The sequence below is a fragment of the Falco peregrinus genome, chromosome 11 (genome assembly GCF_023634155.1).
Source record: "Falco peregrinus isolate bFalPer1 chromosome 11, bFalPer1.pri, whole genome shotgun sequence".
Taxonomy (NCBI): Eukaryota; Metazoa; Chordata; class Aves; order Falconiformes; family Falconidae; genus Falco; species Falco peregrinus.
The window spans coordinates 1,608,295-1,632,359 of record NC_073731.1 but is presented as its reverse complement, the minus strand read 5'-3'; the positions used below and the strand labels follow the sequence as shown (position 1 = coordinate 1,632,359).

Sequence of the window (24,065 nt, the reverse complement as noted above, 5' to 3'; positions counted from 1 at the left end):
GAACCTGCTTGGAATGAGTTCAATGCTCTTTCCCTTCCTGCCCCCCCCTCCCCCCAGCTATCTGCTAGCTCATACTGGTTTCAGTGGTAACTGTTGGCTTTGTACCCGTGGTAGAACTTCATATAGTAATCAAGTTGAAATAAACTGTAGCAGTTCTTACTACCAGTAGCCGAATAGGCTAAATGTGGTACTTGAGTCCTTTGAAAATATGCAGGGATGTGTTAGAATCACCCTGTTACTCTGTAAACTGCAATTACTGCGACCAGTTTAGGCTTCAGGGCAGTGAATTTAGCCTATTGAGAACCGCAGCTATGCTACTTTATGAATCACAGAAAGGTCAGGAGGCTCTAATTTGTGGTTTTCCACCTACTCTTTGAAGTTTGAATTTATTGCCTACGTTTGCAACTTGTCTGATGCCTGTTAGTCCCAAGATTTCTTTGTGGCATGTTACATGCACCAAGACTGAATATGCTGAGATGTAGCAGCGAAGGAAACAGTGGGATTGGTTTAAAAATAAGCTGGTGTAGTTTACATGAGAGATGTTTTACTACTTAGTTTAACTTGACAAGGTACTTCTGCGGAATGACATACATTAATAAAAGTTTAGGCCTAGATGAAACACTTCCAACCATATGGTGTTCTGATGTCATACCTAAGTCTAATTATAGGATAATGATAATAAAATCAAAGTTTTACTGTCTGTTGATAGCAGGTGATTAATCTCATAATCAAGTTAATATCTTTTTCCTTGCTGGCCAGCTATAATAAATAGCACATCTGTTTGATAAAAAAAAAAAAAAAAAAGCCAAAAAAGAAGAAGCCCAGAATCTTCATAATGGTATGATTGCTACTTAACTTTGTTGCAAATGTCTGAATTAGAAGAGCCAGTTGTTCTTGCAATGTTATGTGAAATAATTTGTAGTTCAGAACTGTGGGTGACGTATCTTTTAATTTATTTCTTGCACAGGTATAATTGTTAATACAAAATTGTAATATGTACATACCTATCAATAAGTAAAGGAAAAAAATTGCATGCAGATGATATACTTGCTTAGTTACACCTTTTCAGGTACTCGCAGCTTTATACAACCTGCATTAAACTCCGTAGTTTGAAGAATGAAAGTGAAACTCAAATTATTTTTTTTAGTTAAAAAATTTAGTATCAGCTACTATTTCTTGATGACAGCTGAACCCAAAATCTTTCATTTCTTATACTCCCAACAGCTGAAAACATGACTTGCACATAGTTATCTTAGGGGCAGCTGTTTTAGCTGTCTGATGTCACGAGCTGAATAGGGCGTGGAAAAAAGCAGAATTGGAGTTTATCAGCTATAGTGTTTGTAAGCTGATTTGCATAATTTTCATACACATAATTTTCAGTGATGCAAACTGGTTCTGTGGTTGGGATGGTTGTGTGGAGTACGGTGAGAGAACTTTCCCGTGAAGACAGGAATAGTGGGGTTAGTTAACTCATGACTTAGTGGGACTTCTTAGGCAAGTAAAACTGCTTGTCTCAAAGGTTGCATTTAAATCTGTAATCATCACCCCAAGATTCCTCCAACTTTGGCTAGTAAAATCTGTATCTTATAAAACACTAATCCGATTGTGAAAGCAGAAGACTGAACCTCAGTTGTATAACTTGCTGCAGTGTGTGTGTGGCAAAAGCAGGTTGCATCAAAATAATTTGCTTAAATGGACTTGCGTCATACTCTTTTATGGTCTCTAGGTCAAAACTAGGCTGCTGTTTCAATTTTTCCCTCTTTCACGTTTTACATAGAAACTTTGTGTGTAGATTTTTATTATTTTTTTTTTAATAGAACATAGCCTGTAAATGAGCATAATAGTATAATACGAACATGTAATAGTTGCTGTACAAGTAGTTGCCTCTGCAGCCTGGAAAACACACAGATCTCTTTCTGTGCTTTCTACTTCAGTAGGCAAGGCTAGAGCTTTTAGAGCTGAGGGACACAATTTCTGTTCCTGACAATGTTATTTTATGCGATTGTTGGGTATAGGCCTGTTACGAAATGACATTTAAGTGCCTTGCTGTAAGGTGTGGAAAAAATGCAGCTTGACAGTTTTTAATTAGAATGACAGGATGCAAAGTTACAGTGAGGATAAAAACATCTTAGTGGGACTTTGCTGAAATATTTTATTCACTATTGCATATAAATACTGTTTTACATCTATTTCTCTCTCATCTTTATCAGAAAAATACAGGGTTTCCTTTTGGATGTATAAGGGGTCTGTGTGTATACTATATATGTGTACATGTGATTTAAGTAGTCCTGTTGAGCATGATTCATTGATTTTCATATCATTTGTCAAAAACTGAGGTTTAGACCAATCATAATCCTGTCCTGTGAAAACAGATAGCTAGGAATGTAGGAGAGTGCTCTATTTGGCTTTGTAAGTGAAGGCAATTTTGAACTGTGGCAAAGCGGCCAACTTTCTAGGGCATTTTAGGATGTCCACTTGATATGATAGTACATTTCCTAAAAATAGATCTATTGTAAAGGCGGAGCGAGAGATTGGATACCTAATACTTTTAGAACAGGGAACTGGCTTTCCGGTTCTGTTGGGTTTTTTCCCCCTGCGTAATCTCCAGAGATCCTGTACTCTGTATGGAAAGGATGGAGCTCCAAACAGAATTTTCACTTCCTAATCATGATTGATTGGTTGGTTGGTTTTTTAGGGTATGTGGATTTTGGTGGTTTTTTCCTCTGTTTAGTTGAACTCCAAATCAGAACCCAATGGACTAGCACAATGAAGGACAACTTATTTATCCTTTTTGCAACTGACTGTTAGATGTTGACAGCTCATAAAGCCTTTGACAGTTTTCTTCCAGGAGGAATCAGAAGGGCAGTGGAATTAAGATTTCCAGAATTACCTCAGTGTGGCATTACTTGCCTTCATATAAGAAGTCTTATTTTTTGTTTTGCAGCAATTTAGTTTTAGAATTATTTTTTTCCCCAATAATGCAATTAACATTTTCTTTTCATCCTGAAGAGCTATCATTTATATGATGATCATGCATCTGTGTGATCAGCCCCTAGGCATCCTTCAGGATGCTGGAAGTTCTGCCTATATTCTTTAATTTAGTAATGGTGCTGTTTCATCCTTTGTGAGGGGGTATTCTGAAAATACTGCAGCTCCCTTCTGTAGATTTTGCTCATTTGATCTTGAGGAAAAGATGATTAGCCACTTTCTAGAAGTAATTATCTTCTGTCATTGTCTTAATGCACAGCTGGATTAAGACAAGTAATTGACAGTTTTAAAATCTGCCTACCCTCTTACATAAAGAAGCTGTAAACAGTGGAGCAATTTGGCATCTAGTTCTGCTTCTTGGGCATAGTGACATCTTTGTGTTTAGTACATTTCTGTGTACTTTACTCCTTATTCTGTTTCTTAATTAAACAGCATTTTGTATAATAGAGTTGCGGTTAGCAAATGTCAAGAGAGGTAACCAGCCAAACATTTTATTTTTGGTTATATATAGCAACGCTGACAGATTAATTGGCTCTCTTGTGTAGTGTTTCTTTGTAGTTAGGACTTACTTTTCAGGCTCCTGAAGTTTGTGGTTTTTTGGGTTTTTGGGGGTTTTTTTGTTATACATGAAGACATGAATCCAGTATTCTTTGTTACTTTATACCTAGATTTGAGAGTGAAGTACATGCAAGGGCATATGACTGAAAGATAATGGAATGGAAATTTTTAAAGGTTAAACTTATTTCAGAACCTTCTGTTTCCACAGCAAAATGAGCCCTTGGTGCTGCTGTGTAATTGGTGTTTTCCTTTCCAGATGTGTACTGTCATGAAAAGTACAAACACTTTTGTTTACAAACTAACTTTAAAGTTTGGTCATTGCATCAGACTGACTTTCATTAAACAGTAAGTGAAGACTTAAGGGGAATGACTATGTGGGAGTGATAGGACTGTGTGGCTTGTCATCTCTCTCATGGTCATGGGAAGTGATTTGCCTGATCAGTTTAGAAGACTTTTCCAAGTATGTGCTGTTCCTTTGAAAGTCTGGGAATAGCTCTTACGTCTTTTTATGAAATTTTTGTGTTGTCCTGATTATTACCTCATTTATCTTGAAAAAAGCTTCCAGACTTTCACATTGGGTTCTTCCCATACAGCATATGAGCAACATATACTTCTAGAAGGTAAAATACCACAACTAAAATAAGTTTAAGTTATATCCTCACAAAATCAGGTGTCACACCCCCCACCCCCGAGGATTCTTTTTGCTTGTAGTCTGAAGCATGTGAAAAGTGTAGGTGGTCAGCTGTTGATGGTGTAATTCTATAGGTAGATAGTGTTTCTGGCCCATCCAGGTAATTTAAGTTCCTGTGGTAGAGGGGTGGGTTATCCTGTATTTTGTTGTTTCCTTCTGTATTTGAATTAAGTAAAACACGTTGAAATGACCATTAGTGAAAATACTGCCCGTCAAATGTAAAAATCTGCCCTTGAAGTCAATGGGGAAAGAGAAGTGGAAAATTGTGCTGTAGAGTGGGTTGGCTTTTTATTTTGTTTTTCTGAAAACTGGTGATTATTGGTTTGCCAGAGCCCTGCAGCTGTTTTGCAGTGTCTTCAAAGGAAACTGGAGGAAGAAGGTTGGGAAAAAAAAAATCTTGTGAGGAAGGAGCCAGGGGTCTTGGTATATGTATATTTAAGGAAACTTAACTCCTTTTGGTAAGATTACTAGCTATGGGTGATCCTCAAAGTTCAGAGATGATTTCGTTTTGAATTGAGGAATGGGGATGTGGGGAAGTGAGAAAAAAATACTCAAGCAGTTGAGTTCAGGTCCCAGGTGCCCATGTGTCACTGAGTGAAGTGTGCTTCATGTCAGCATGTTTTATTAGGGGATCTGAATTCTACTTCTCAAGCAGTCAGTCCTCCCACTGGCAGTGCTGCGAGGAGTGAAAGTTTACAGAGGAGCATGAAGCATTTGAAAGTAAACTAGATGTAGTGTTAAACTAAACTTAATGTTACAGGAGTCATTTTCAGAAACCAAATTCAGGAATCAAGACAGTTTGTTTTTATTGTTTGATCAGTAGCTGCTAATGTTTGCCCCTTTAAAATTAACTGGCCTCTACTACTTCCAAGTAGGTGTCCTTCAAAGATGTTTCTTTCCTAATCTTTTCACGTGGTGGTTCCGCTGTAAGGTTCTGCGGTGTGTGCTGCCCTGCATACCAAATAAGCGCGTGAGATCTGGCATTCTTCACATTACCAGAACAAGCCTTGATGCTCTGTTGGTGTATGTTTGGCAACAAATCAGTCCACCCTCTTCTAAATCTTAAACAAAATCAATGAATAGGCTTCTCAAAAAATTGTTTTATATAGGTTCGTATGTTGTATGCTTTGTCTAACTGCTGCTTGGCGGATAGTATATTAGTGAGGTTTCTTATGAATCTTTAGAACAGTTGGAGCAGTAGTAAAAAGGAAAGTGTGCTTCCCAGGCAAGCAGTAATTTACAGCTGTGTGAGGTGTAAAATGCTGTGGTTCTGCTGGTATGGAATATTTTTTAAGACTTTGAACATGGGGTGGTTTTTTTTTTCAATCTCAACTTGAAAATAGCAAGCACTTCTTCCAGACTTAGTCCTAATGGTTCTATACTTTCTTAAAATAGTAAATGTAAGGGATAGCAGTGGGACACCCCACCAGCAAAGCTCGGTGTCTAAATCAATTGTTCAGCCTCACGGGAAGCTATCAGATTTGGACTTGACTTAATTTATTATTTTTTTTTTAATTATCTTCTGGATTGTGTCTTGTCTCCTCCTTAAAGTGCCCTGGCTGAAAAGGATAGAGTATAATACGGCTGGTTGTGACAGTTGTTGGGTTGTTTTGTTTGTGGTTTGGTGGGGTTTTTTTAAATGAGAAATTTTTTGAGCTGAGGTGAAAGAGTATAATCCTTGGTTTTGTGGCATCTGGTGTGAGCATGAAGTTAATGCTATTTGTAGAATCTTAGAAGACTGCGGACTTTATTTGGACATTCTTTTTCTTTCTGTAGATAAGTTTTCATTGCCAACCTTCCGTTGGCATATATCTTCAGATTCTTACTTGTGGGACTTGTGAACCAGGTTTTAGTTTTTTGTTAAACAGAGTGTCAGATGGAGTCTGGCTCAGGTCTTAAATAAAACAGAAATGTTTAAAAATATTGCTGACTCATCTTTTGTTTGTTTGTAGATATATCCGACTATATGGGAGAAAATTTAGCAGAGAAGATCATGTGCTTTTTATCAAATTGTTGTATGAGTTGGTAACAATTCCAAAACTGGAGATCAGCATGATGCAAGGATTTGCACGCCTGTTGATAAACCTGTTAAAGTAAGTACAGGTTTTGCTGACTACTGAAACTTCCATCTCTTAGTAGTTGCTCACTTCTCTTGCTTAATGTTATATACTGTAATGTAATAATATGTTCTGTTACAGGCTACTTCACTTAAGCTCCTCTGTACAGATGATGTTGGCTAAGAAGAGTTCTCACTATGCAATGACCTTTCAAAGCTTTAGGAGTGTTGTTGAAAGTGAAAGAATGTCAGGTTCCCCCACCCCTGCTCCGCCATTAGGAGAAGGAAACATCACGGAGAGCCAGGTGTTAAGGTTGAATCTCAAACAGGGAGAGGATGAAAACTGTCTCTTGCAACTTGATAATGTTTATTTCACTTAGTCAGACTTTTCCTGAAAATCTTGACAGCTTCTGTTCGTGCAGGAATGCTGCAAATGGCTAGCTTTTTTCTTGCCTGACCTTCCTGCAGTTTGTGCCAAATGCTGAAGATAAGCTTAATTCAGAGCAGTGAGCTGGGGTATTCTGATGTGCACTGTATCAATGTAAATATTTAATCCTAAAGCGCTCTTTTTTTTTTTTCTTTTTTCTCTCCTATTAGGAAAAAAGAACTGCTTTCCAGGGATGATTTAGAGTTACCATGGAGACCACTTTATGAAATGTTGGAGAGGATATTATACTCCAAAACAGAACATCTTGGATTAAACTGGTTTCCCAAGTAAGTTTGCTTTCTAAAACATTTGATAGACTATAAGTACGTGTAATGCTTGAAAGTACTTTGTAATTTGCTTTTAATATCTGGAATTTGAGATATGGTAAATATTTTGCTTGTATTTTTGTGAAGTATATTTCAAATAATTGCATGCAAGACTGTACTAAATCTATATCCTTATGCCAATGAATTGTTTGTTGTGATGTTTCTTCATAAATGTGATTGAGTTAACGTCTAAATATGCTGGAACACAGGTCTTCAACTTACTTAGGAAGATAACCCATGGTTTAACAGATTTTATGTTAAATTTTTAACAATATTCACGTTAAGTGTCTACTGTTCTGTTTTATAACACAATAAGGATTTGGGGATAAAACAGAAACGGTACTGTTCTTAAATATATGTACTGTAATTGTTCCCAGTATCTAATCTAGGTGTAAATCAGTATGTACACAAAGAAAAACGAAGTGCCTTCTATAGAAAATACACCTATCTGTATCATCAAAGTGATGATATGATCTGGACAAATCAATTTTTTTCCAGTTAATTTTAAAAATGTTCTACTGGTTGTTTTCTTTGCTTTTCTTAGGCTGCCAATCCTTTCCTGTCTGACAGTTTTCCTCATAATTCCAATTAGAGAATGTCCTGCTCTATAAATAATTACAGATTATAAAAGTTATTGCATGGCTAACTCATTATGTTTGTTTGAATTGAAACTTCAGATAAAGAAATGCAGGTGAAAATACTTAATTAGCTTTAAAAAGAATTTGTTTTGCCCAGGGATATTGAAGTACTACCACTGATTCCTTTTACTGAGTGGAAGATTCTATTGCTGATAAATGACACAAACAGAAAGTATATGTAGCCTTGTAACTTGTTACAGAGCATTTCATGCTGAAATTCTCTCATGCCTACGTAGCTGGAAAAATAATTCTGCTAAACTGCATTATTTTGCTAACTGCAGATACTACTTGTAAGTGAAAATCCGAAAGAGCAGAGCCTATTTTAGTTTGGTTTTGTACGCATATGCCAGCACCTACTGAAACTGCATGCTTTGCTCTGTGGGGATGTTGTCTAGTCGCTTCTCATTTACTGCGTGAGAAACTTGTGTAGTGAGGTGGGACTTTTCCAAGAGAGGCGAGGAGGTTAAGCTGGGAGGAAAGCATCAGTTGTGATGGTCTGTCTGAAATGGTTTACTTTTATTAACTGTATTAGATATCAGACACTCCATCTTACTATGCAGTGCGATTTGTTCTCATACGGTGTTCATTCTTTTTTTAACGTCAATTTTGAGGGGTATCTTTTTGGTGAAAGTCAAGAGATACTTTGATTTAATTTATAGCTGTTAATTTAACTACTGTTTTAATTTTATTCTTTTTCTACATTCAGTTCATATCGACCAGGCTTGTCTTCACCTAAAACATTTGTGCTTAATGTATTACATAGGTGGTAAGAATGAATTTTCGTTTTGTTCAGCTCTGGCCGATGTGTAATCTTCTGCATGTTCTGTTAGATTGTAACACTTGTCACACAGGTGTAATTTTCTGCATAAATAATTGTATTGGAAAACCAATGTTAACATTACACCACTGTTTATGAGAATGTCGCACTGTATGTGAACCTTTCTAATTGGGGAACAAGATAGCGTGTGTGAAGTGGCTGATAAAGTGGCTCTGTGCTAACTAATTTAACCAGCATATATATATTTCAAGGGTCAAATGAAAAATAAATTTTACATTTGAATAATTGCTGTGTCTGAATATGGACAAAATCAGTGTTGGTGTAGGAGTGCATGTTACACAGAGTAAGTGTACCTTACTATTAAAAACGATGAAATCATGGAAAGTGCTTTAGCAGTGAGGTCATAGGTTTTGGAAAATACATCCAGCAACAACCTTGTAGCTGTGAAGTGTGAAACAAAACTTAACTTTGTCTCTCAAAGAAGAGTTTACTGTGAATTTTTGCAGTGAAAACCATACCAGGAGTTTTGGTGTGTATATATCTATAATTTCAGAAAACTGGTACAAGTGCAGTGGAATTGCAGCATTTTTTGCTTTGTTTGGGTTTTTTTAGGAAGAGATTTTTATTTGTACTAATCCAGTGAGATACTGATATTTGGCTCACTGTAGTTTGAAATCCACTAAAATAATTTGTGAAACTAGAGCTCGCTGCTCTTCATTGTCTGAATTTAAACTTTTGTAATGGAGTGCCTGCTGCAGGGTGAGAAGTCACTTGAGGCCTAAATCTGTCCTGAAAAACTTAAAAATGTGCTTTTACTGCTTTTTGACAATAAGTCAACAGTTATCTTTTGATAAAGAGTTAACATTGTTAGTTTATATGTTAATTGTTTTAACATATAAACTAACAAACAAAGAACAAACTAACAAAACAAAAACAAAACAAAATTTTTCTTTGAAAATGCAGGGGGAAAAACTCCCAGATTTACAAATATATGGTCCTGTTCTTCCCAAAAGAAGAAAATAATCGTGTAGTTCCAAAATGAGGACTAATGATAGGGGTTAATAGTATTGTTGGGTGTCTTTTAATATACCCATGCAGCAAGACAATAATAATAATATAATGGTGAGCTAATAATATTTCAGGTAGTAAGGAGGAATTAAAAGAAAAGGAAACTGAATGGGATGAGAAATTTTTATTTATCTCATTAAATATGCTGTTGTTTCAGTAATTAATAGGAGATACCTTCCAGTGTAAGTAGCTTCATTATCTCTTGATTTCAAAAGTTTTAATACCTTATCCAAGTGGTCAACATTAAATACTGAGCAAGGAGTACAAACTACAGTGGGCTGATCAGTCCAGTGTGGTTTATGTATATAGTTGTTTGCTGTTGTGCTCTGTTAATCCATGGATAGGTTCAGTGGTGGAGTACTGTACAGGAATACACGAGTGCGATAACTAGATGAGCAATTAGTTCTGCAGTAATAGTTATGCAAAAAGCCTAGCCAAAAGTGGAACAGAAGCCACTGTGAAAGAGTTCGAGAGTTGGTTCAAAGTGGTAACAAAAGCAGTAACCAGCAGTCTCTTGTTCTCCTCGGCTGTGTTGTGCTGTCCTTTTCTAAGTTGTCATCAAACAGGAATCTGACAAGATGTCTTCTGTAGTCGGTCTGCAGTTGAACTGTGTCTTAGATGGAACTTTCTTTGTGTACAGTTGTCTGCTGTTGTTTTTTCTTTCTAGCTTCCACTGTAAATTTGTCATCAGAAGACAGGAGGGGACATCCCTTCCAGTCCTTCTTTGTTCTCTTACACTAACAAATGCTGAGATCTGACCAGAAGCTTGTGAATTTGAAAGATGATCTCTGGCATCAGTGTTTCTTAAAATTCCTCTTTCTTTCAAGTTCTTAGTAATAGTTTACTTCAGTGGAGTGCAGTAGTATGGGGATAGCTTTTTTGTTTGTTACATTAACATTTTTCATGTTAATCTTTAATGCTATTAAGGAATGTTACTGGTTCATGCTTTATTTATCAACGCTTGGAACAACTGTTATCTATTTCCTAACTCTTTCAAGAATGGTGTTCACTTTAGCCCAGGATCTTTATGAGCTTCTTGCAGGGTTTAATCTTGTTTTTGTTTAATGAATTGTTATGCATTCCTCTTCAAATTTTAGAAGCTATCAGCCAGCTCATAATTACCATTCTGGGAGAGGTCATGAATTTACTTTGTCAGTGTTGTATGAAATGTATAAATTTTGCATCTTCTAGAGTGCTACTTGAACTGAAATAATGTTATGAGGGCTGGGTGGGCTTTTGTTGGCTTCATTGAATGTTGAGGTGTTGAAGGGAAATAGTGGGTTATCCATTTTATATTTCTCCTGGCTTGCGTGGGATCAGTTTATTTTGTGGAGGACTAGAGAGAGGGTGTGTGCATGCTCATTATTTGTGTCTCTCAAAATTAATTGACCTAAGCTGATCTTTGGTAAAACTCTATGAAGATGATATGTTTGCATCATCTTTTCCGATCAAAATAGCATTTCTGTATGTTGTTTTTTAATGGTGGACTGAAGGATGCAATTTTTCTATTAAGTCTACAGGAGATGTAGGAAGTTCTTCTGCCAGAACACTCTTTTTTCATTCAGGGAATGTTTTTTTCGTAAAAATGCAATTTAGTCTTGAGCTTGTCTTGTAATAAACAGGAGGTTTGAAGAACATGACAATTTACTACCTTTATGGTTCAATTGATATCTCTCTCTCTCTCTCTTCTCCCCTTCCCTTCTAGTCTTTGAGTTTATTCTGAGGTTTAGTCTTTTTTAGATAGTTTGATGGCATCCTGTAGCAAGTCATATGAACATGATTTCTCAAGTAAGTTTTTGCTATGTATGACAACACTCTTAAAATCAGCTGTGAATTGTGAAGGAAGCTAATGAAATACCCATTTATTTGCAGATAGTTCACTTCTCTTTCTTAAAAACATGGGACAAAACCCAAAAACAGATTGAAAAGGACAGATGTGGTGTTTGGAGTCTAACAATAACAACTGTCTGAAGTCTGTTGCCTTTATTTATCTTGCAAATATTTAAGAAGTCCATAAACACATTTTTTCTGTTTGTGTTTTCAACTTCCCCAAGAAGCTACCTTGTTGTGTGGTTGTTCATGGATAAAATGCAGGATATTACTTACAAGAAGTGATAATAATTCTTTTCACTTAAATGCAATAGATACAAGAGTAGTATGTGAAAAGTAGAACTGGGAGTTTACCAGAGCAATTTTAATTGTTATGATCAGGTCTGTGTAGAAGCCAATTAGCTACTGCATGTTCACAGAAGACATCTAATTGCATCAACATTAGCTTAAGTTCTTGAGGGAAAAATCAGCAAATATTTATTTTATGTTGTCACTGAAATTTGGTAATGCGCTGTCCCTAATGTTTCCTTTCTTGTTTCAGTTCTGTAGAAAGTGTTCTGAAAACACTTGTGAAGAGCTGCAGACCGTAAGTGTTTGTGGGGTGTTTTTGGTGGTTTTTGTTTTTCTTTTTAAGCCTGTATCTTTAATATTTGAGGGGGATGAAAAGTGTTAAAAAAACCAAAAAAACCCACCCTACTAGTCATTCTTTAGCTGATGTTGTCCCAACTCAGTAAGTTTGGGGTGGAGTGTAGAGACTTTTCTGTTTTACTGCATTATGAATGATCAATACCTCGCGTTCATAGGTTGCTTAAAATGAAAACATAATCACAAGTAGGCTCCATGTTATAATATTTAAACAAAGCGTAAGGTTGTTCGCGTCTTTTTTGACAGTCTTGGTTGAAAATCTGTTAAAAGTTAAGCCAGGATATCACTAGATAAGGCCACTGTTGCTTTTGCTCTTTTGGGCTGTTCACTGGGAATGTGTGTGCCTGAACCAGACTTGCTCCCTGCACCAAATGACTTTTTTAGCAGCTTAAGATACTGCAAAGATGCAGAGAAGGGATTTGTTCTCTTTTGTTTACCACTCATATGGCTGTTTGTCATTAGCATCTGCTTTCATGGAAGCAGGTGTTTCAGATACTGATGTTACTCCATTGAGCATTCCTGTAGGAGATGCTGTTCTAAACACATACTGTTAGTATGAGGAACATAAGAATAAAACCACCTTATACTTCTCCCATATAAATAGGGGTTTGTAGCTAAATAAAACCCCTTAGTTTTCCGTGTTGATTTTTCTGTATCTGTAATAAATACGTAAGTCACTGAAACAGATTGTTTTTAAAATGAAAAAGTTGTAATTGCCTCCTGAAAATTCTGATTTAAGGTTGGGACACTGATAATACTGCTTTCAGTTGGCCCCGTATCAACTGCAATAATTATGTTGTGTGAACAGTTGTCTGGTATGCATTTTAAATACTGCATTGCATGAATATTTAGTTTATTTTAAAATAAATAACTAGCATTCTTCTAATGTTTTGGTAGATGTCCTTGTGCCTTAAGTAATCTTTTTTTATGTTGCCTCACATGTGGATAGTAGTTGTTTGATTTTGACCAGCCTTCACACTGAAATGGTTTTGCATCATACATAATCTTTTCTGGTTCAACCAGACAAGAATCATCTAACATTTGTGGTCTTAAAATGATGCATCGTAACGTTCTTTATCTCCCTGAAACACAGTTAGGGTTAAGTGGAGTTGAGGACTGCCTGTCTGTTGACCCTGGGTATGCAGTCTTACTGTAAAACTAAAATTTATGACAAATGCATAGATAGTTTAAAATATATTTTTATATAACATCTGTATGTTAATATATAATATTAACATATATATATGTTATTCTTGTATATATTAATATAAGAACATTTTTAAAAGACCCAAGCTTTAAAGCTAAGTCTGCGTATGTTTAATGGTTTCTTTGTTTTCAGATATTTTCCTGAAGATGCCACTGCAGAGATGCTAGATGAATGGAGGCCTTTAATGTGTCCATTTGATGTTACCATGCAAAAGGCTATTACCTACTTCGAACTATTTCTACCTACTACCCTTCCCCCTGAACTTCACCAGAAAGGTTTCAGGTAAGTGTAACTCAATATCTGTTGATACAGTATTCTGTTGCAAATGCAAGCCGTTATCTTTTACAAGATGACTTGAAGTCAACCAACAAAATGAATGGCGGCTTTCAACAGCGTTTTTGGAAGGAGTTCAAGACAGAAATTCTCTCAGCCATTCTTTTGTAAAAGTAACCTGGGAGAATCTTAGTACCTATTCTCTAATAAGTTCTCCCTTTTGTAGAGGAAAGTGCACAGTATACTAACAAAGCAAACTAAATTGAGTTAAGTGCACTTTAATTCTGAAGGAATACTCTCACAAGTAAAAATCATTAACCATAGCACAGCTTTTAAGTCCTGCTTTCTATTAAATTTAGGGTAGCTTCTGATGAGTCCTTCATGTAGGTTAAAGTACAGCTGTAACTAAAAATAAGGGATTGTGAAGCAGAAGTCTTCGATTCACTGTCAAGGTGTGGCAATGTGAGATGGTCAGCAGACCGCTATAGGAAGTGAGTTAGAGAATTAAAGGAGAAGCATTTGCAGGACGGGACAGTATCTGGATCGTCTTTAAGGTAGAACTATTGAACTTAGAAACGTAAACCAGTGACGTTTAGTGCATGTAGTGATTATTTAGGCTGATTAGGTTAAAAGTACATTTGTGCTACAGGGCTAGTGAAAGCTTCAAGGAAGGAAGTGAATTTAGTTTATAAAGGTGAATTTAAGCAAGGGACTGGTATAGAGGGTTTACATCCTTGGCTTCAGGTGAATTCAGTATAGAAGCTAATGACACTTGTAACTATTTGTCAGTTGGGACAAACTTTAGGTTTTAAGGTCGAGGGAAATGAAGTGTGATTTATTTTCATTTGGTTTACTTGTGTTGGGATGGCAATATGTAATGAAATGGTGAAGCTGAAGTAGGTAAGGAAACTCCTGGTGAACCACGTGTGTGAAAGGTGGGGTGGGTCAGAAAAGGATAAGAGGAGGAGAAGTAAAAGAAGCAAGGACTGAGACTCAGGATCAGAGCGAGGGTAGGGGGGAATACCCTGCGAGGCAAAGTGATACTAGTCTGTCCATGTTGATCCCTGTTCTTGTTGAATGAATTGAGGGGCAGGTGAGTTCGTGTGACCACCTGGTAGAGTGAGGGATAAATATCCAGTGAGGGAGCTGCTTTTACAACATGAAAATTATTTTGATTCTGTTCTCTTGCAGGCTTTGGTTTGATGAATTTATAGGCCTTTGGGTGTCAGTTCAAAATCTTCCCCAATGGGAAGGGGTAAGTATTTACTCTTCACCTACACTAGAAGAAATCCATTTAAATATTCCTACAATGTGCTTGCAAGGCATTGATGTCAAACAATGATATAATGGATTGTTTTTCCTTCTGCTTTAACTAGTACAAGAAAACAGAGACAATAATTCCATGATTGTTAGCAAGCAGTTACTGATTGAATAAATGAGACTGCGCTTGTGCTTGGTGAACACTGTTTAATGGCTAGCTCAGCCAGCTTTTCTTTCCAGCATTGGGAATGCTGGCATTTTCCAGACTGCCTGCTAATGCTTACAATGATGCAAAGTGCTATTGTGATTTCTGTAAATTATAATTTTGTAAAGTCCCATCTTTTATATCTAAACACATCTTTCCTGATCCCTGATTTTGAATATTAATGCTTTGCCTTGACTGCAATGAGTTGTTGTCATCCTTATTTTAGATACAGTAAAGAATCTGTACTCCCCTTGGCCAAAATATTTTTCAAGGAAAATAGTCTACCATGTACCTGTCTGCCTTTTTTGTGTGTCTCATATAACTAGATACAAACTTGGGAAATAAAATAAAATCTCATGCTTGAGACACCACCACCAGCAGCTTAGGTGCTGTTGTTGTCGGCTGACCTGTGCCTTGGCTTTACTGCAGTGAAACTTGGCATATTACCAGATTTTTTCCATACTCAGTATGAACATAAGCTTATTGACCATCTGGCTCCTCTTGCTAATCTCCTGCCTATATTCACAAGGACGAATTCTCTGAGTCTTTGGAGAAAGTTGATTTCCAAAACACTGTTGAATGCTACCTTTGTAGCACTTTCTGTTTGTGGCAATTTCTTTGTGAAAAGGCTTGTGTGTAGGTCTTTCTGGTTTGAGTTAGTTTCCTCACAAATGAAGGCAGGCAGTCTTTATTCCAACAGTTGGCAATTGTCCAGATTTGAACAGGAGTGATTGCCAAAGTTTTAGTTGAGATTGTCTGTAGACACTTTTGCATCTTTCTGATGGCTATCCAAAAAATCATAGTTCTGTCTACTCTTTCTGACAGAAGGATGACAGCCTACACTTTAATATCATGATTTGGTTTGTTTCTGTCAAACAGACTAACAAATAACATAAACAATCTTTCATAAGTGATCTCTGATATTTTTTCCCTCTCCCAGTGTATTCTGACAGTTTTCACTACTTGTTTCCTCCTCTGTCTTGTCCACTTCTTAAGGGCAGGCTTGTTCATTTCATCAAGCTTGGATGCAGATAATTAGACATATGGGTTCTGACTATGCAAGCCAATTTAAGCCTCTGTATGCTGCAAGCTTTTTCTTAGCTTGCTTTGGCAGGAGTTAAGACTCGCTGTTTGAAGGGAACCTATGGAATCAATTGCCTTTGTGCATGATAAGGGTTTTTTTCAGTGGGTATTTCCTAGTATCAAATGAAAAAGGTAGATCATTTAAGAAAATGTAACGCTTGTCTTCAGGCTGTGTCAGATGTGACTGTCCTGAATTGAATTCATAGGTTTTCCAAAGCTATCATGTTTTCAGACTGAGAAGGGAACTCTTGTGTGAAGATCTGTCTCTGAATTAGGCAGGATTATTTAAGGTTCACGCTTTTAGCTTCACGATACTGACAGAAGCATCAAGGTTGTTGGAAGCCTGATAGGTATTTCTGTGTTTGGACAAGTTCATAAAAGGAGCGTTGGTGGATTATGTGCTTTCTCCTGGTTAGGATATGGGAGTGAGACTTCATCTCCTTTTTTATTTATTTCTGAAAACCTTCTTTCCTGAGGACATATTTCAGTTCCCTTTTGTACTCATGAGGCTGTTTTCTAGCGATGGAGTATCTAATTCTTCATAGTCACATACTGCCACCCCATCTGACAGCTACTGCCTGTGACCTTTACAAGCCACAGATAACATATAAACCAAAGTTACAAATGCAACAGCCATCACCACCGGCAAACACACTTTTAAGTGGGATGGATCTTGCAGAAGCTAAATAGTCCTTCAAGATGTGGTGGTTGAATTTCCTTCAGTGTCTATATATAGATGCTATTTTAGGCTGGTATCCATATTCAGCTCACAGGAGAGTGCTCTACTGGTGAGGAAGCACCGTAAGATGAATTGACAATCATAAGGGTTTGCTAAGCTGCTCCAACTCAGAGTTACTGTAAATTGTGTGCATGGTGTGTCCATTTCTTATGATCGAAGTTATTGAGAACCAGGATGATGCATTGGCAGCCACAGTGGATAGCGCACTTTGGGCCCTTTTCCTTGCCAGAAAGTGGATTGTATTTGGATACCTGTTTATCCTCTTCCCAAACCTCCTAATCTTCTACAGAGCCTCTCTCTCTTATTCTTGCATGTAAGAGGGTTCTTTATGTGTGTGTTGGTAGGCTCACGTTCTTCAGAATACTCCTTGGGGCGTTTTCCAGGAACCAATCCCAATAGTCCTCTATGTAAAGGCTGCAAAAGTAGGTAGCAGGTTTCTGTTAGAGAAGTCAATGAAATCACCAAGCTAGAGCCTGTTCTGAGTTTTTCACTCTATTTAAGCTGTGCTGTGGGTCTGCTGGGAAATCTCTCTTCTGACTGTCACCTGGAGTTTGTGCCAAACCCTCACTGCAGAGATAGTCTGTTACACCCAGTTGATAAAATAGTGGTAGTGTTTGAAGGACTCTGAAGCTTAGTACAGGTGTCTTTCTGTAAGCTACTACCAGGAGTCTTCTGGTCTCTGGAAGCTGTTCAAAAAGGGGAAAAAACTCCAGGCTGCTCAAAAGAAGAAAAGATATTTCTTAGCACAAGCTGGTCTTTGACAACATACAGCTCAGGTATAAGTTTGTCTGTTGTTCATCTACTGTTCTTCAGAGTTGTTCTAACAATAAATGGTTGAGAATTAAAATGGCAGTGAATGCATTCTGCCTTTAATGTTAATTAATAGAGCATGGGGAAAGGGAGAGTATGAATACAACTTCTAAAAGTACTCTTAGTATGTCTTTACATTGGAAGAAAAATTTTTTTTTTTTTAATCTGCCAGTGCTCAGATGAGTAATGAAGTGGACTCCTGAAGGTAGGAATTCAGGTGCATTATGAAATAGGATATTGATGGCTTCTGATAGAGTGAAATCTCCCTTCACAAATTATATACTGGCCATGGGTAGCTTTTATCTTGCATCTGTCAAGTAGCTTGAGATGTTTGTGCATCTTCTATTATGAATATGTTTTAATGAATATTTCCTTCTTTTATGATTGTTTTCAGCATCTAGTAAATCTTTTTGCTCGCTTGGCCACTGACAACATCGGGTACATAGACTGGGATCCTTATGTACCAAAGGTAATATTTCTCATTTTATGAAATTGTTGTCTATTTTGAGACAAGTCTTCAGTGTTACTATGCTAAGAAAAAATCATATTTTGTGTATGGATCTTACACTGCCATGGCCCAATTTTTCAAATTAGGTGTATTCATTTGAAGACCTAAGTTTAACTTCAAAAATGTGAGCCATCCTTTTCTAACAGGCAGCACTGGAAGTTGTTACTGTCATCACCGGACTCCAAAACGAAGCAACAACACACTGAAGTAAATAAGTGCTCTCTGATTGTATAACTAATCCCATGTTCTTGTGGAAGTGGCTCTTAATGATATTCTTTAGATAAATAGTATATATAAGCCTTTGAATCTTTCAGCTTACGAACTTTTTTACAGATGTTTGTGGCAGTTATATCGTTTAAAAAAACCACCAAACATCTTTTGATTAGAAAATTAATTTATGCCAGTATTTTTTTTCCAGATATTTACCAGAATTTTGAGGAGTTTAAATCTTCCAGTGGGAAGCAATCAAGTTGTTGTTCCGAGATTTTTAACAAATGCTTATGATGTAGGACATGCGGTAATGTGGATCACTGCCATGATGGTTAGTATTTCATAAAGTGAAACAAAACCTAATGCAAAGCTTTAAGCAAGTATGTATTTAATATTTGTTCTGTTTGGCTCACTGTAGAAGCATGGTTTTAGGCTATCTTTTGCTGAAGTTTTGTGTTAAACTACATTGTTTCACTGTCAGTTTGGAATGTAGGTGAAAAGGTTTATTTCCCAGCTGCTGTCTGTGGCATTCTGGAAAGGAGTAGCCAGCTGTAAGTGCCACTGTGGATACGCACTTGGGACCTGCTGAACAATTGAATCCCTCTTTTAGGGTGAACCTCGTCAGATTAAATGGAGAAAGCTTGCTGAGGGTGGGGAAGGGAGGGAATTTGCAGGTGTGATTTGATGCTTTGAGGTACTGCTGTGTTTAGTGAGTATGCTCACTTGTACCTTGTACTGCTGTGTTACATGTTCATTTTAACTTATTCCGTGTAATAAAATTCTCTTATTTTTTTTTATTATTTTTTATTTTACAGGGTGGACCAAGTAAACTAGTGCAGAAGCACTTGTCTGGATTGTTCAATAGCATTGCATCTTTTTACCATCCTTCAAATAATGGGCGCTGGCTGGTGAGGTTTTTTGCATGTCAAGAGAATAACTTTGGCTGTCGTTTCAATGGTCAAACCTGTCAAATCAAACTTTGATAGATGCCCTGTGTGCTCCAACAGCCAGATTGTCTGATTGCTGTATAATGTTTTGAGGCTTTAATTTTCAAGATACATGATTGTACTGTCATTCAAATCATACTTTCATTCCGCAGTTTTGACCACAGCTAATAGGAGTATTCTTCAAACATCTAACACAAGTGCAGTTTAGAAGTCCAAAACTAGGTATCCAATTCCTATATAGCTAGGAAAAAGGAGTCAGCACTTCAAAGGAGGGTGATACACCACCTCAGTATTCCTTGTGTAACTTGGCTTTTGTATTACTGACCTACTGTCTCCGAGTTAGCGAAATCTAGCTTTGAGTATACCGAAGCCAAAAAGATTTTTTAATGCGTATCTGGTTTGATGAAGCATAACTTTTTGATGGTGTAGCTTGGAGTCTTCTGCTAGAGAATGTAAGAATCTCCCTGTGATAGCTGGTGGAAAGTACAGATTAAAATAGCATGACTGGTTAAAGCAGTGCCAAAGGAGGTGACTTGTTCTAGAATAGGATATTTGTTTATCTGTGAATGTGCAGCGAATGCTCTCGAAGATGTCTTTAATTACTGTGAAGTAATCTTAATTCTTGACTATATCCTTTGTATGTTTTGTTTTCATGGTGGTTTGTTGTTTTTTTTTAATCTTAAGGTTTAGTGCTGGCAGCATAATTGCTATTTTGGTAACCGAAGTTTAATGACAATTTGTAAACATCTTCCGAATTTTCTTTTATTGCAGTTGTGTAATTTCAAGTTACTGGCTTATTAGTTGTCTATTGTACGCTTAGCGACTCATATTCTGCTACTGCCAATTAACTGAATAGCATTTCTTGTATTCAACAGAACAAACTGATGAAACTCCTTCAGAGGTTACCCAGTGGTGTTGTCAGAAGGCTGCATCGTGAGCGCTACAAGAAAACGACATGGTTAACTCCTGTGCCTGATAGTCATAAACTTACTGATCAAGATGTTACAGACTTTGTAGAATGCATTATTCAACCTGTTCTTCTGGCTATGTTTAGTAAAACTGGAAGCCTGGAGGCTGCCCAAGCTCTGCAGAACCTTGCACTGATGCGTCCTGAATTAGTAATTCCACCTGTACTTGAGAAGTAAGTTCTGCAGAAACATTGCAACTTCCCTGTTCCAAACAAATAAGTAGCAAAGCAGTCATATTAATTGATAAACAATTTCCTTGCTGCAAACAAGTGCTTGCAGTGGGAGGGGCTGCTAATACATGCTCCCCCTGAGTCAAGACAGGGAGTGAGGGAGGACTTAGGTTTTTATTTGGTTTGGTTTGTTTTTTTTAAACATCTGGCAAATAGAATAGTTCTGGAAGCTGTTCATAGCTTGTGCAAGATAGAGTAGTCCTCAGGTCGTTTGCATTTCTGTTAGCATTTTGTATAAGATAGTGGGTGGAACAGTTGAAAAAGCAACTTTGAGGCACCTTGTACTTTTCCACTAGGTTTCAATTGAGCCAGATATAAATGATGGCACTGTGGGTTTATGTAGTAATAAGCATAAATGTTGTATTTCTGTTTTGTGTCTGAGTTACAGATTGTTTAAAATCACTGTCATTGCTTCTGACTTCATAAGCGAATCACTGAAGTATGTGCTATTGTAAAATACTTAGTCTGTACTATTACTAATGCCTTGGTGCCTAAAATTCCAAAAGAAAAATGTAACTCCTTCCTGCCCCAATGAAAAGCTTTCTTCCTTGCCCCTATCCATGTTCCTCCTCCTATGCAGACTTTTGTACTTGAACAACTCGTATTGTAAAAATAGTGAAGTGAGTTTGTCTTGAAGAGCCCTTCCTGAATTCCATACCTTACTGACTCAAGTGTTTGTAAAAACTTCATAAACCTGCTCTTATATAAAAACATTTCAAGCATAACAGTTGTAAGAAGGACAGCAACACAGGCCTATATTGGGTATGACTGCTTTTTCTGTTTTGAGAGCAGACTGAATGTCTGCTCTGCTCTGTAGTTCAAGCTATCACTGGTCTGTTTGCCTTGGCTGCAGTTCTGAATTCATTTTGTTCAGTAGATGTAGATAGATCCTTTGTGCTTTGGATGACGTAGAGCAGGGGTAGCACTATGACTCTTGCTTGAGCTGTAGGTTGTGGATTACAGCAGGAACTGTTAGCGGTTTGGTAAAAGTACTTAGTGTAAGAAAAGTGTTTCAAAATTACGGTAACTTAGGGGTTTTTATTAAAGAGGTATGGACTTTAATGCAACATCAAGTACTGTATCCCTTCTCTATTTAGAGGCAGTCAAGGCAAGATCTCACACTTGCCACAAGAACCTTACACTTTGAAGTATACAGCTAGCTTTTGCTTAAAGCTCAAACATGAAAATCATCATAGCTTTGAACGTAGGAGCCCATGTAGCTGTTAATTCCTGTGCTGCAACTGCTAACAAATGATTTAATCCTGAATTTGTTGTAAATAGGACTGACCAAATGAACATTTTCTAATAGAGCAGTGTTAATAAGCTCATTGGAAAAAGATGAGAAAAAACTGTTGGAACCATTTATTAGCTTGAATTTTTCTTGCAGAAATTGTGTAGCCTTACTGTAGAAAATAACACATACAATCCACTTTTCATTGAAGACTTTAGAAACATTATTGTTCCTAATATGACTGCTTTTAAACTTTATAGAACGTATCCTGCACTTGAGACATTGACAGAACCTCATCAGCTCACAGCTACTTTAAGCTGTGTAATTGGAGTAGCTCGTAGTCTGGTGTCTGGGGGCAAGTGGTTTCCTGAAGGTCCAACACACATGCTACCTCTACTGATGAGAGCATTGCCTGGAGTGGATCCAAATGACTTCAGTAAATGTATGGTGAGTATATAAATCTTACCTTTTTTTTAGAAGATAGTTAGCCAACTAGTTCACTCTGATAGCTTTTTTTACATTTGTATGAAAGTGAGTAACTCATCTTTCCAGCAGTTCTTAGCCTGGTTTTGTTCCTGCACAATTTTAGTTGTAAAAAATTAATATTACAAGCCTCTAACTTACGATAGTGCTTTTGGCTTATTCGACAATGCAAAGTGAATCTTTTAACACCAAATTGTGATAATCACTTTACTTGACTTTTTGGGCAGCTCTAAATAAACAAGATAAAATAGATGTTCCAAAGCTCCCAGCAGATATTCCTAGTTTTTTAAGATGAGTAGGAAGACCTTTATCACTAGGTTTTTGTTAAATTAGGTCCTAAAAGCCCACATCTTCTGGAATTCATATTAATTATCTATTCAAACAATGTAAACATTATAGGGTTTTTGAAACTTTAAAGTTCAGCCCAAAATCAGTGTTACTTTACTTAGAAAATGGAGGCATGTTTGCAGTGCTGACTATGAAGTTTTATATGTGAAATCAGAAATAACTATTGAATCTTTGCAGTGGAAGAATTAGGCTCTGGAATTTTTTTAATGTAATGATTTGCTTTAGCTCCCATACCTTAATTGCAAAAACTTTTTAATTTGTAGAATACAGTAACACTTACTAAAGAGCTGTTTGCAACTCTCAACAGATTACATTCCAGTTCATTGCAACATTTTCTACTTTGGTGCCTTTAGTAGATTGTTCATCTGTATTGCAAGAACGAGATGATCTTTCAGAGGTAAGAGTGCTTTGCAGTTATAAAAACAAAATTAGCCTAGGTTTCAGTTTAATTTCTAACAACGTAGTAATTTCTTTAGAACTGTAACAGATTTGCTGCTGTCTCTCGTGTGCGTAACTGTGTTAAAGAAAAATGCAACAAAAACCTCGAAGATGTGGCTCATGTTTGCTTCTGGTCAGTGTTGTAGCACTGACATCAGCGTGCAAATTGGCCACGTATTCTTACAATTGCTTCTCAGTCATAGATTGTCACATAAATATTTTTTTAAATTGAAACACTAATATTTTTATGTCAAAACTTAGCTGCACAAGGCCCTGTGTAGTGTGATTTGATTCTGAGCTTGCCCTGCTTTGAGTAGGAGGTTGGATTACATGATCTCCAGCAGTCCCTTGCCATCTAAATTTTTCTGAGTCTAATAAAATAGCAGCTTTGTTACCATTAAATTTTTGAAACTTCCTGTCACCATAAAACATTAAGGTAACAATAAAGAAAAAAATAAAGCAGATGATGTATATACATCAGTTCTAGTTCAAAACTCGTCTGTCTTAGAATGAGTTAAGAGGTAACTTAACTGATTGGGGGACTCTGGAAAGAGTTTGGTCTCCTCTTGAAAACTTCATAGGTGTTTAAAAAAACCCAAACAAACAAACCCAAAACCCCCCCACCTGTTTGTAGTGATTTTTGAAAAAACTAATGTTCTTTTTCACTTTTCAGGGCTGTTTTCCTCCTGTGGGAAATAATTTCAAAATGCTTGCTCTTCTTTAAAGTGTTCCTGCAGTCATGCTTGTCTTTTCTGATTAAGATTCTACTGTTTTCTCTTCAGATGCTTATTAATCTCTTCCAATCAAGAGATAGTATTGTCATAAGACAGCGAGCCCTCAGCTCCCTTTTCTCCTTTGCTGCGCCTTTGTTATTAGACACAGTCAGCCCACCTGTTTGCTGCTTTGGAGGGCTGTTTGCAGACATCTCGAATTCTAGATCTCCTTGCACTCCTTTTCTCTGGCATTGTTCTGAGAAAAAAATACAGGAGAGACTGGGAAATAGCTTTTGTTTCTACTCATCACTAGATTTTTGCTTCTGCTTTTAATACAGGAGTTCAGGCACAAATAGTGAAGCTATGTCTGACATACTACAAATGAGGCAGCAGCAGTGTCCATGACG

The 24,065-nt window shown here is 37.0% G+C and overlaps 1 protein-coding gene across 1 annotated transcript in view; it reads left to right on the top strand.

Moving 5' to 3' along the window:
- Positions 1 to 24,065, top strand: part of PSME4 (proteasome activator subunit 4) — a 69,198-nt gene that overhangs the window by 1,536 nt on the left and 43,597 nt on the right. Inside the window, exons 2-12 of the mRNA XM_055815935.1 lie at positions 6,190 to 6,330; positions 6,891 to 7,007; positions 11,902 to 11,946; positions 13,345 to 13,494; positions 14,677 to 14,740; positions 17,977 to 18,051; positions 18,509 to 18,631; positions 19,116 to 19,208; positions 20,123 to 20,388; positions 21,937 to 22,123; positions 22,815 to 22,904. Coding sequence (XP_055671910.1) covers positions 6,190 to 6,330; positions 6,891 to 7,007; positions 11,902 to 11,946; positions 13,345 to 13,494; positions 14,677 to 14,740; positions 17,977 to 18,051; positions 18,509 to 18,631; positions 19,116 to 19,208; positions 20,123 to 20,388; positions 21,937 to 22,123; positions 22,815 to 22,904 — 1,351 coding nt within the window. The remainder of the gene's footprint in view (positions 1 to 6,189; positions 6,331 to 6,890; positions 7,008 to 11,901; positions 11,947 to 13,344; positions 13,495 to 14,676; positions 14,741 to 17,976; positions 18,052 to 18,508; positions 18,632 to 19,115; positions 19,209 to 20,122; positions 20,389 to 21,936; positions 22,124 to 22,814; positions 22,905 to 24,065) is intronic.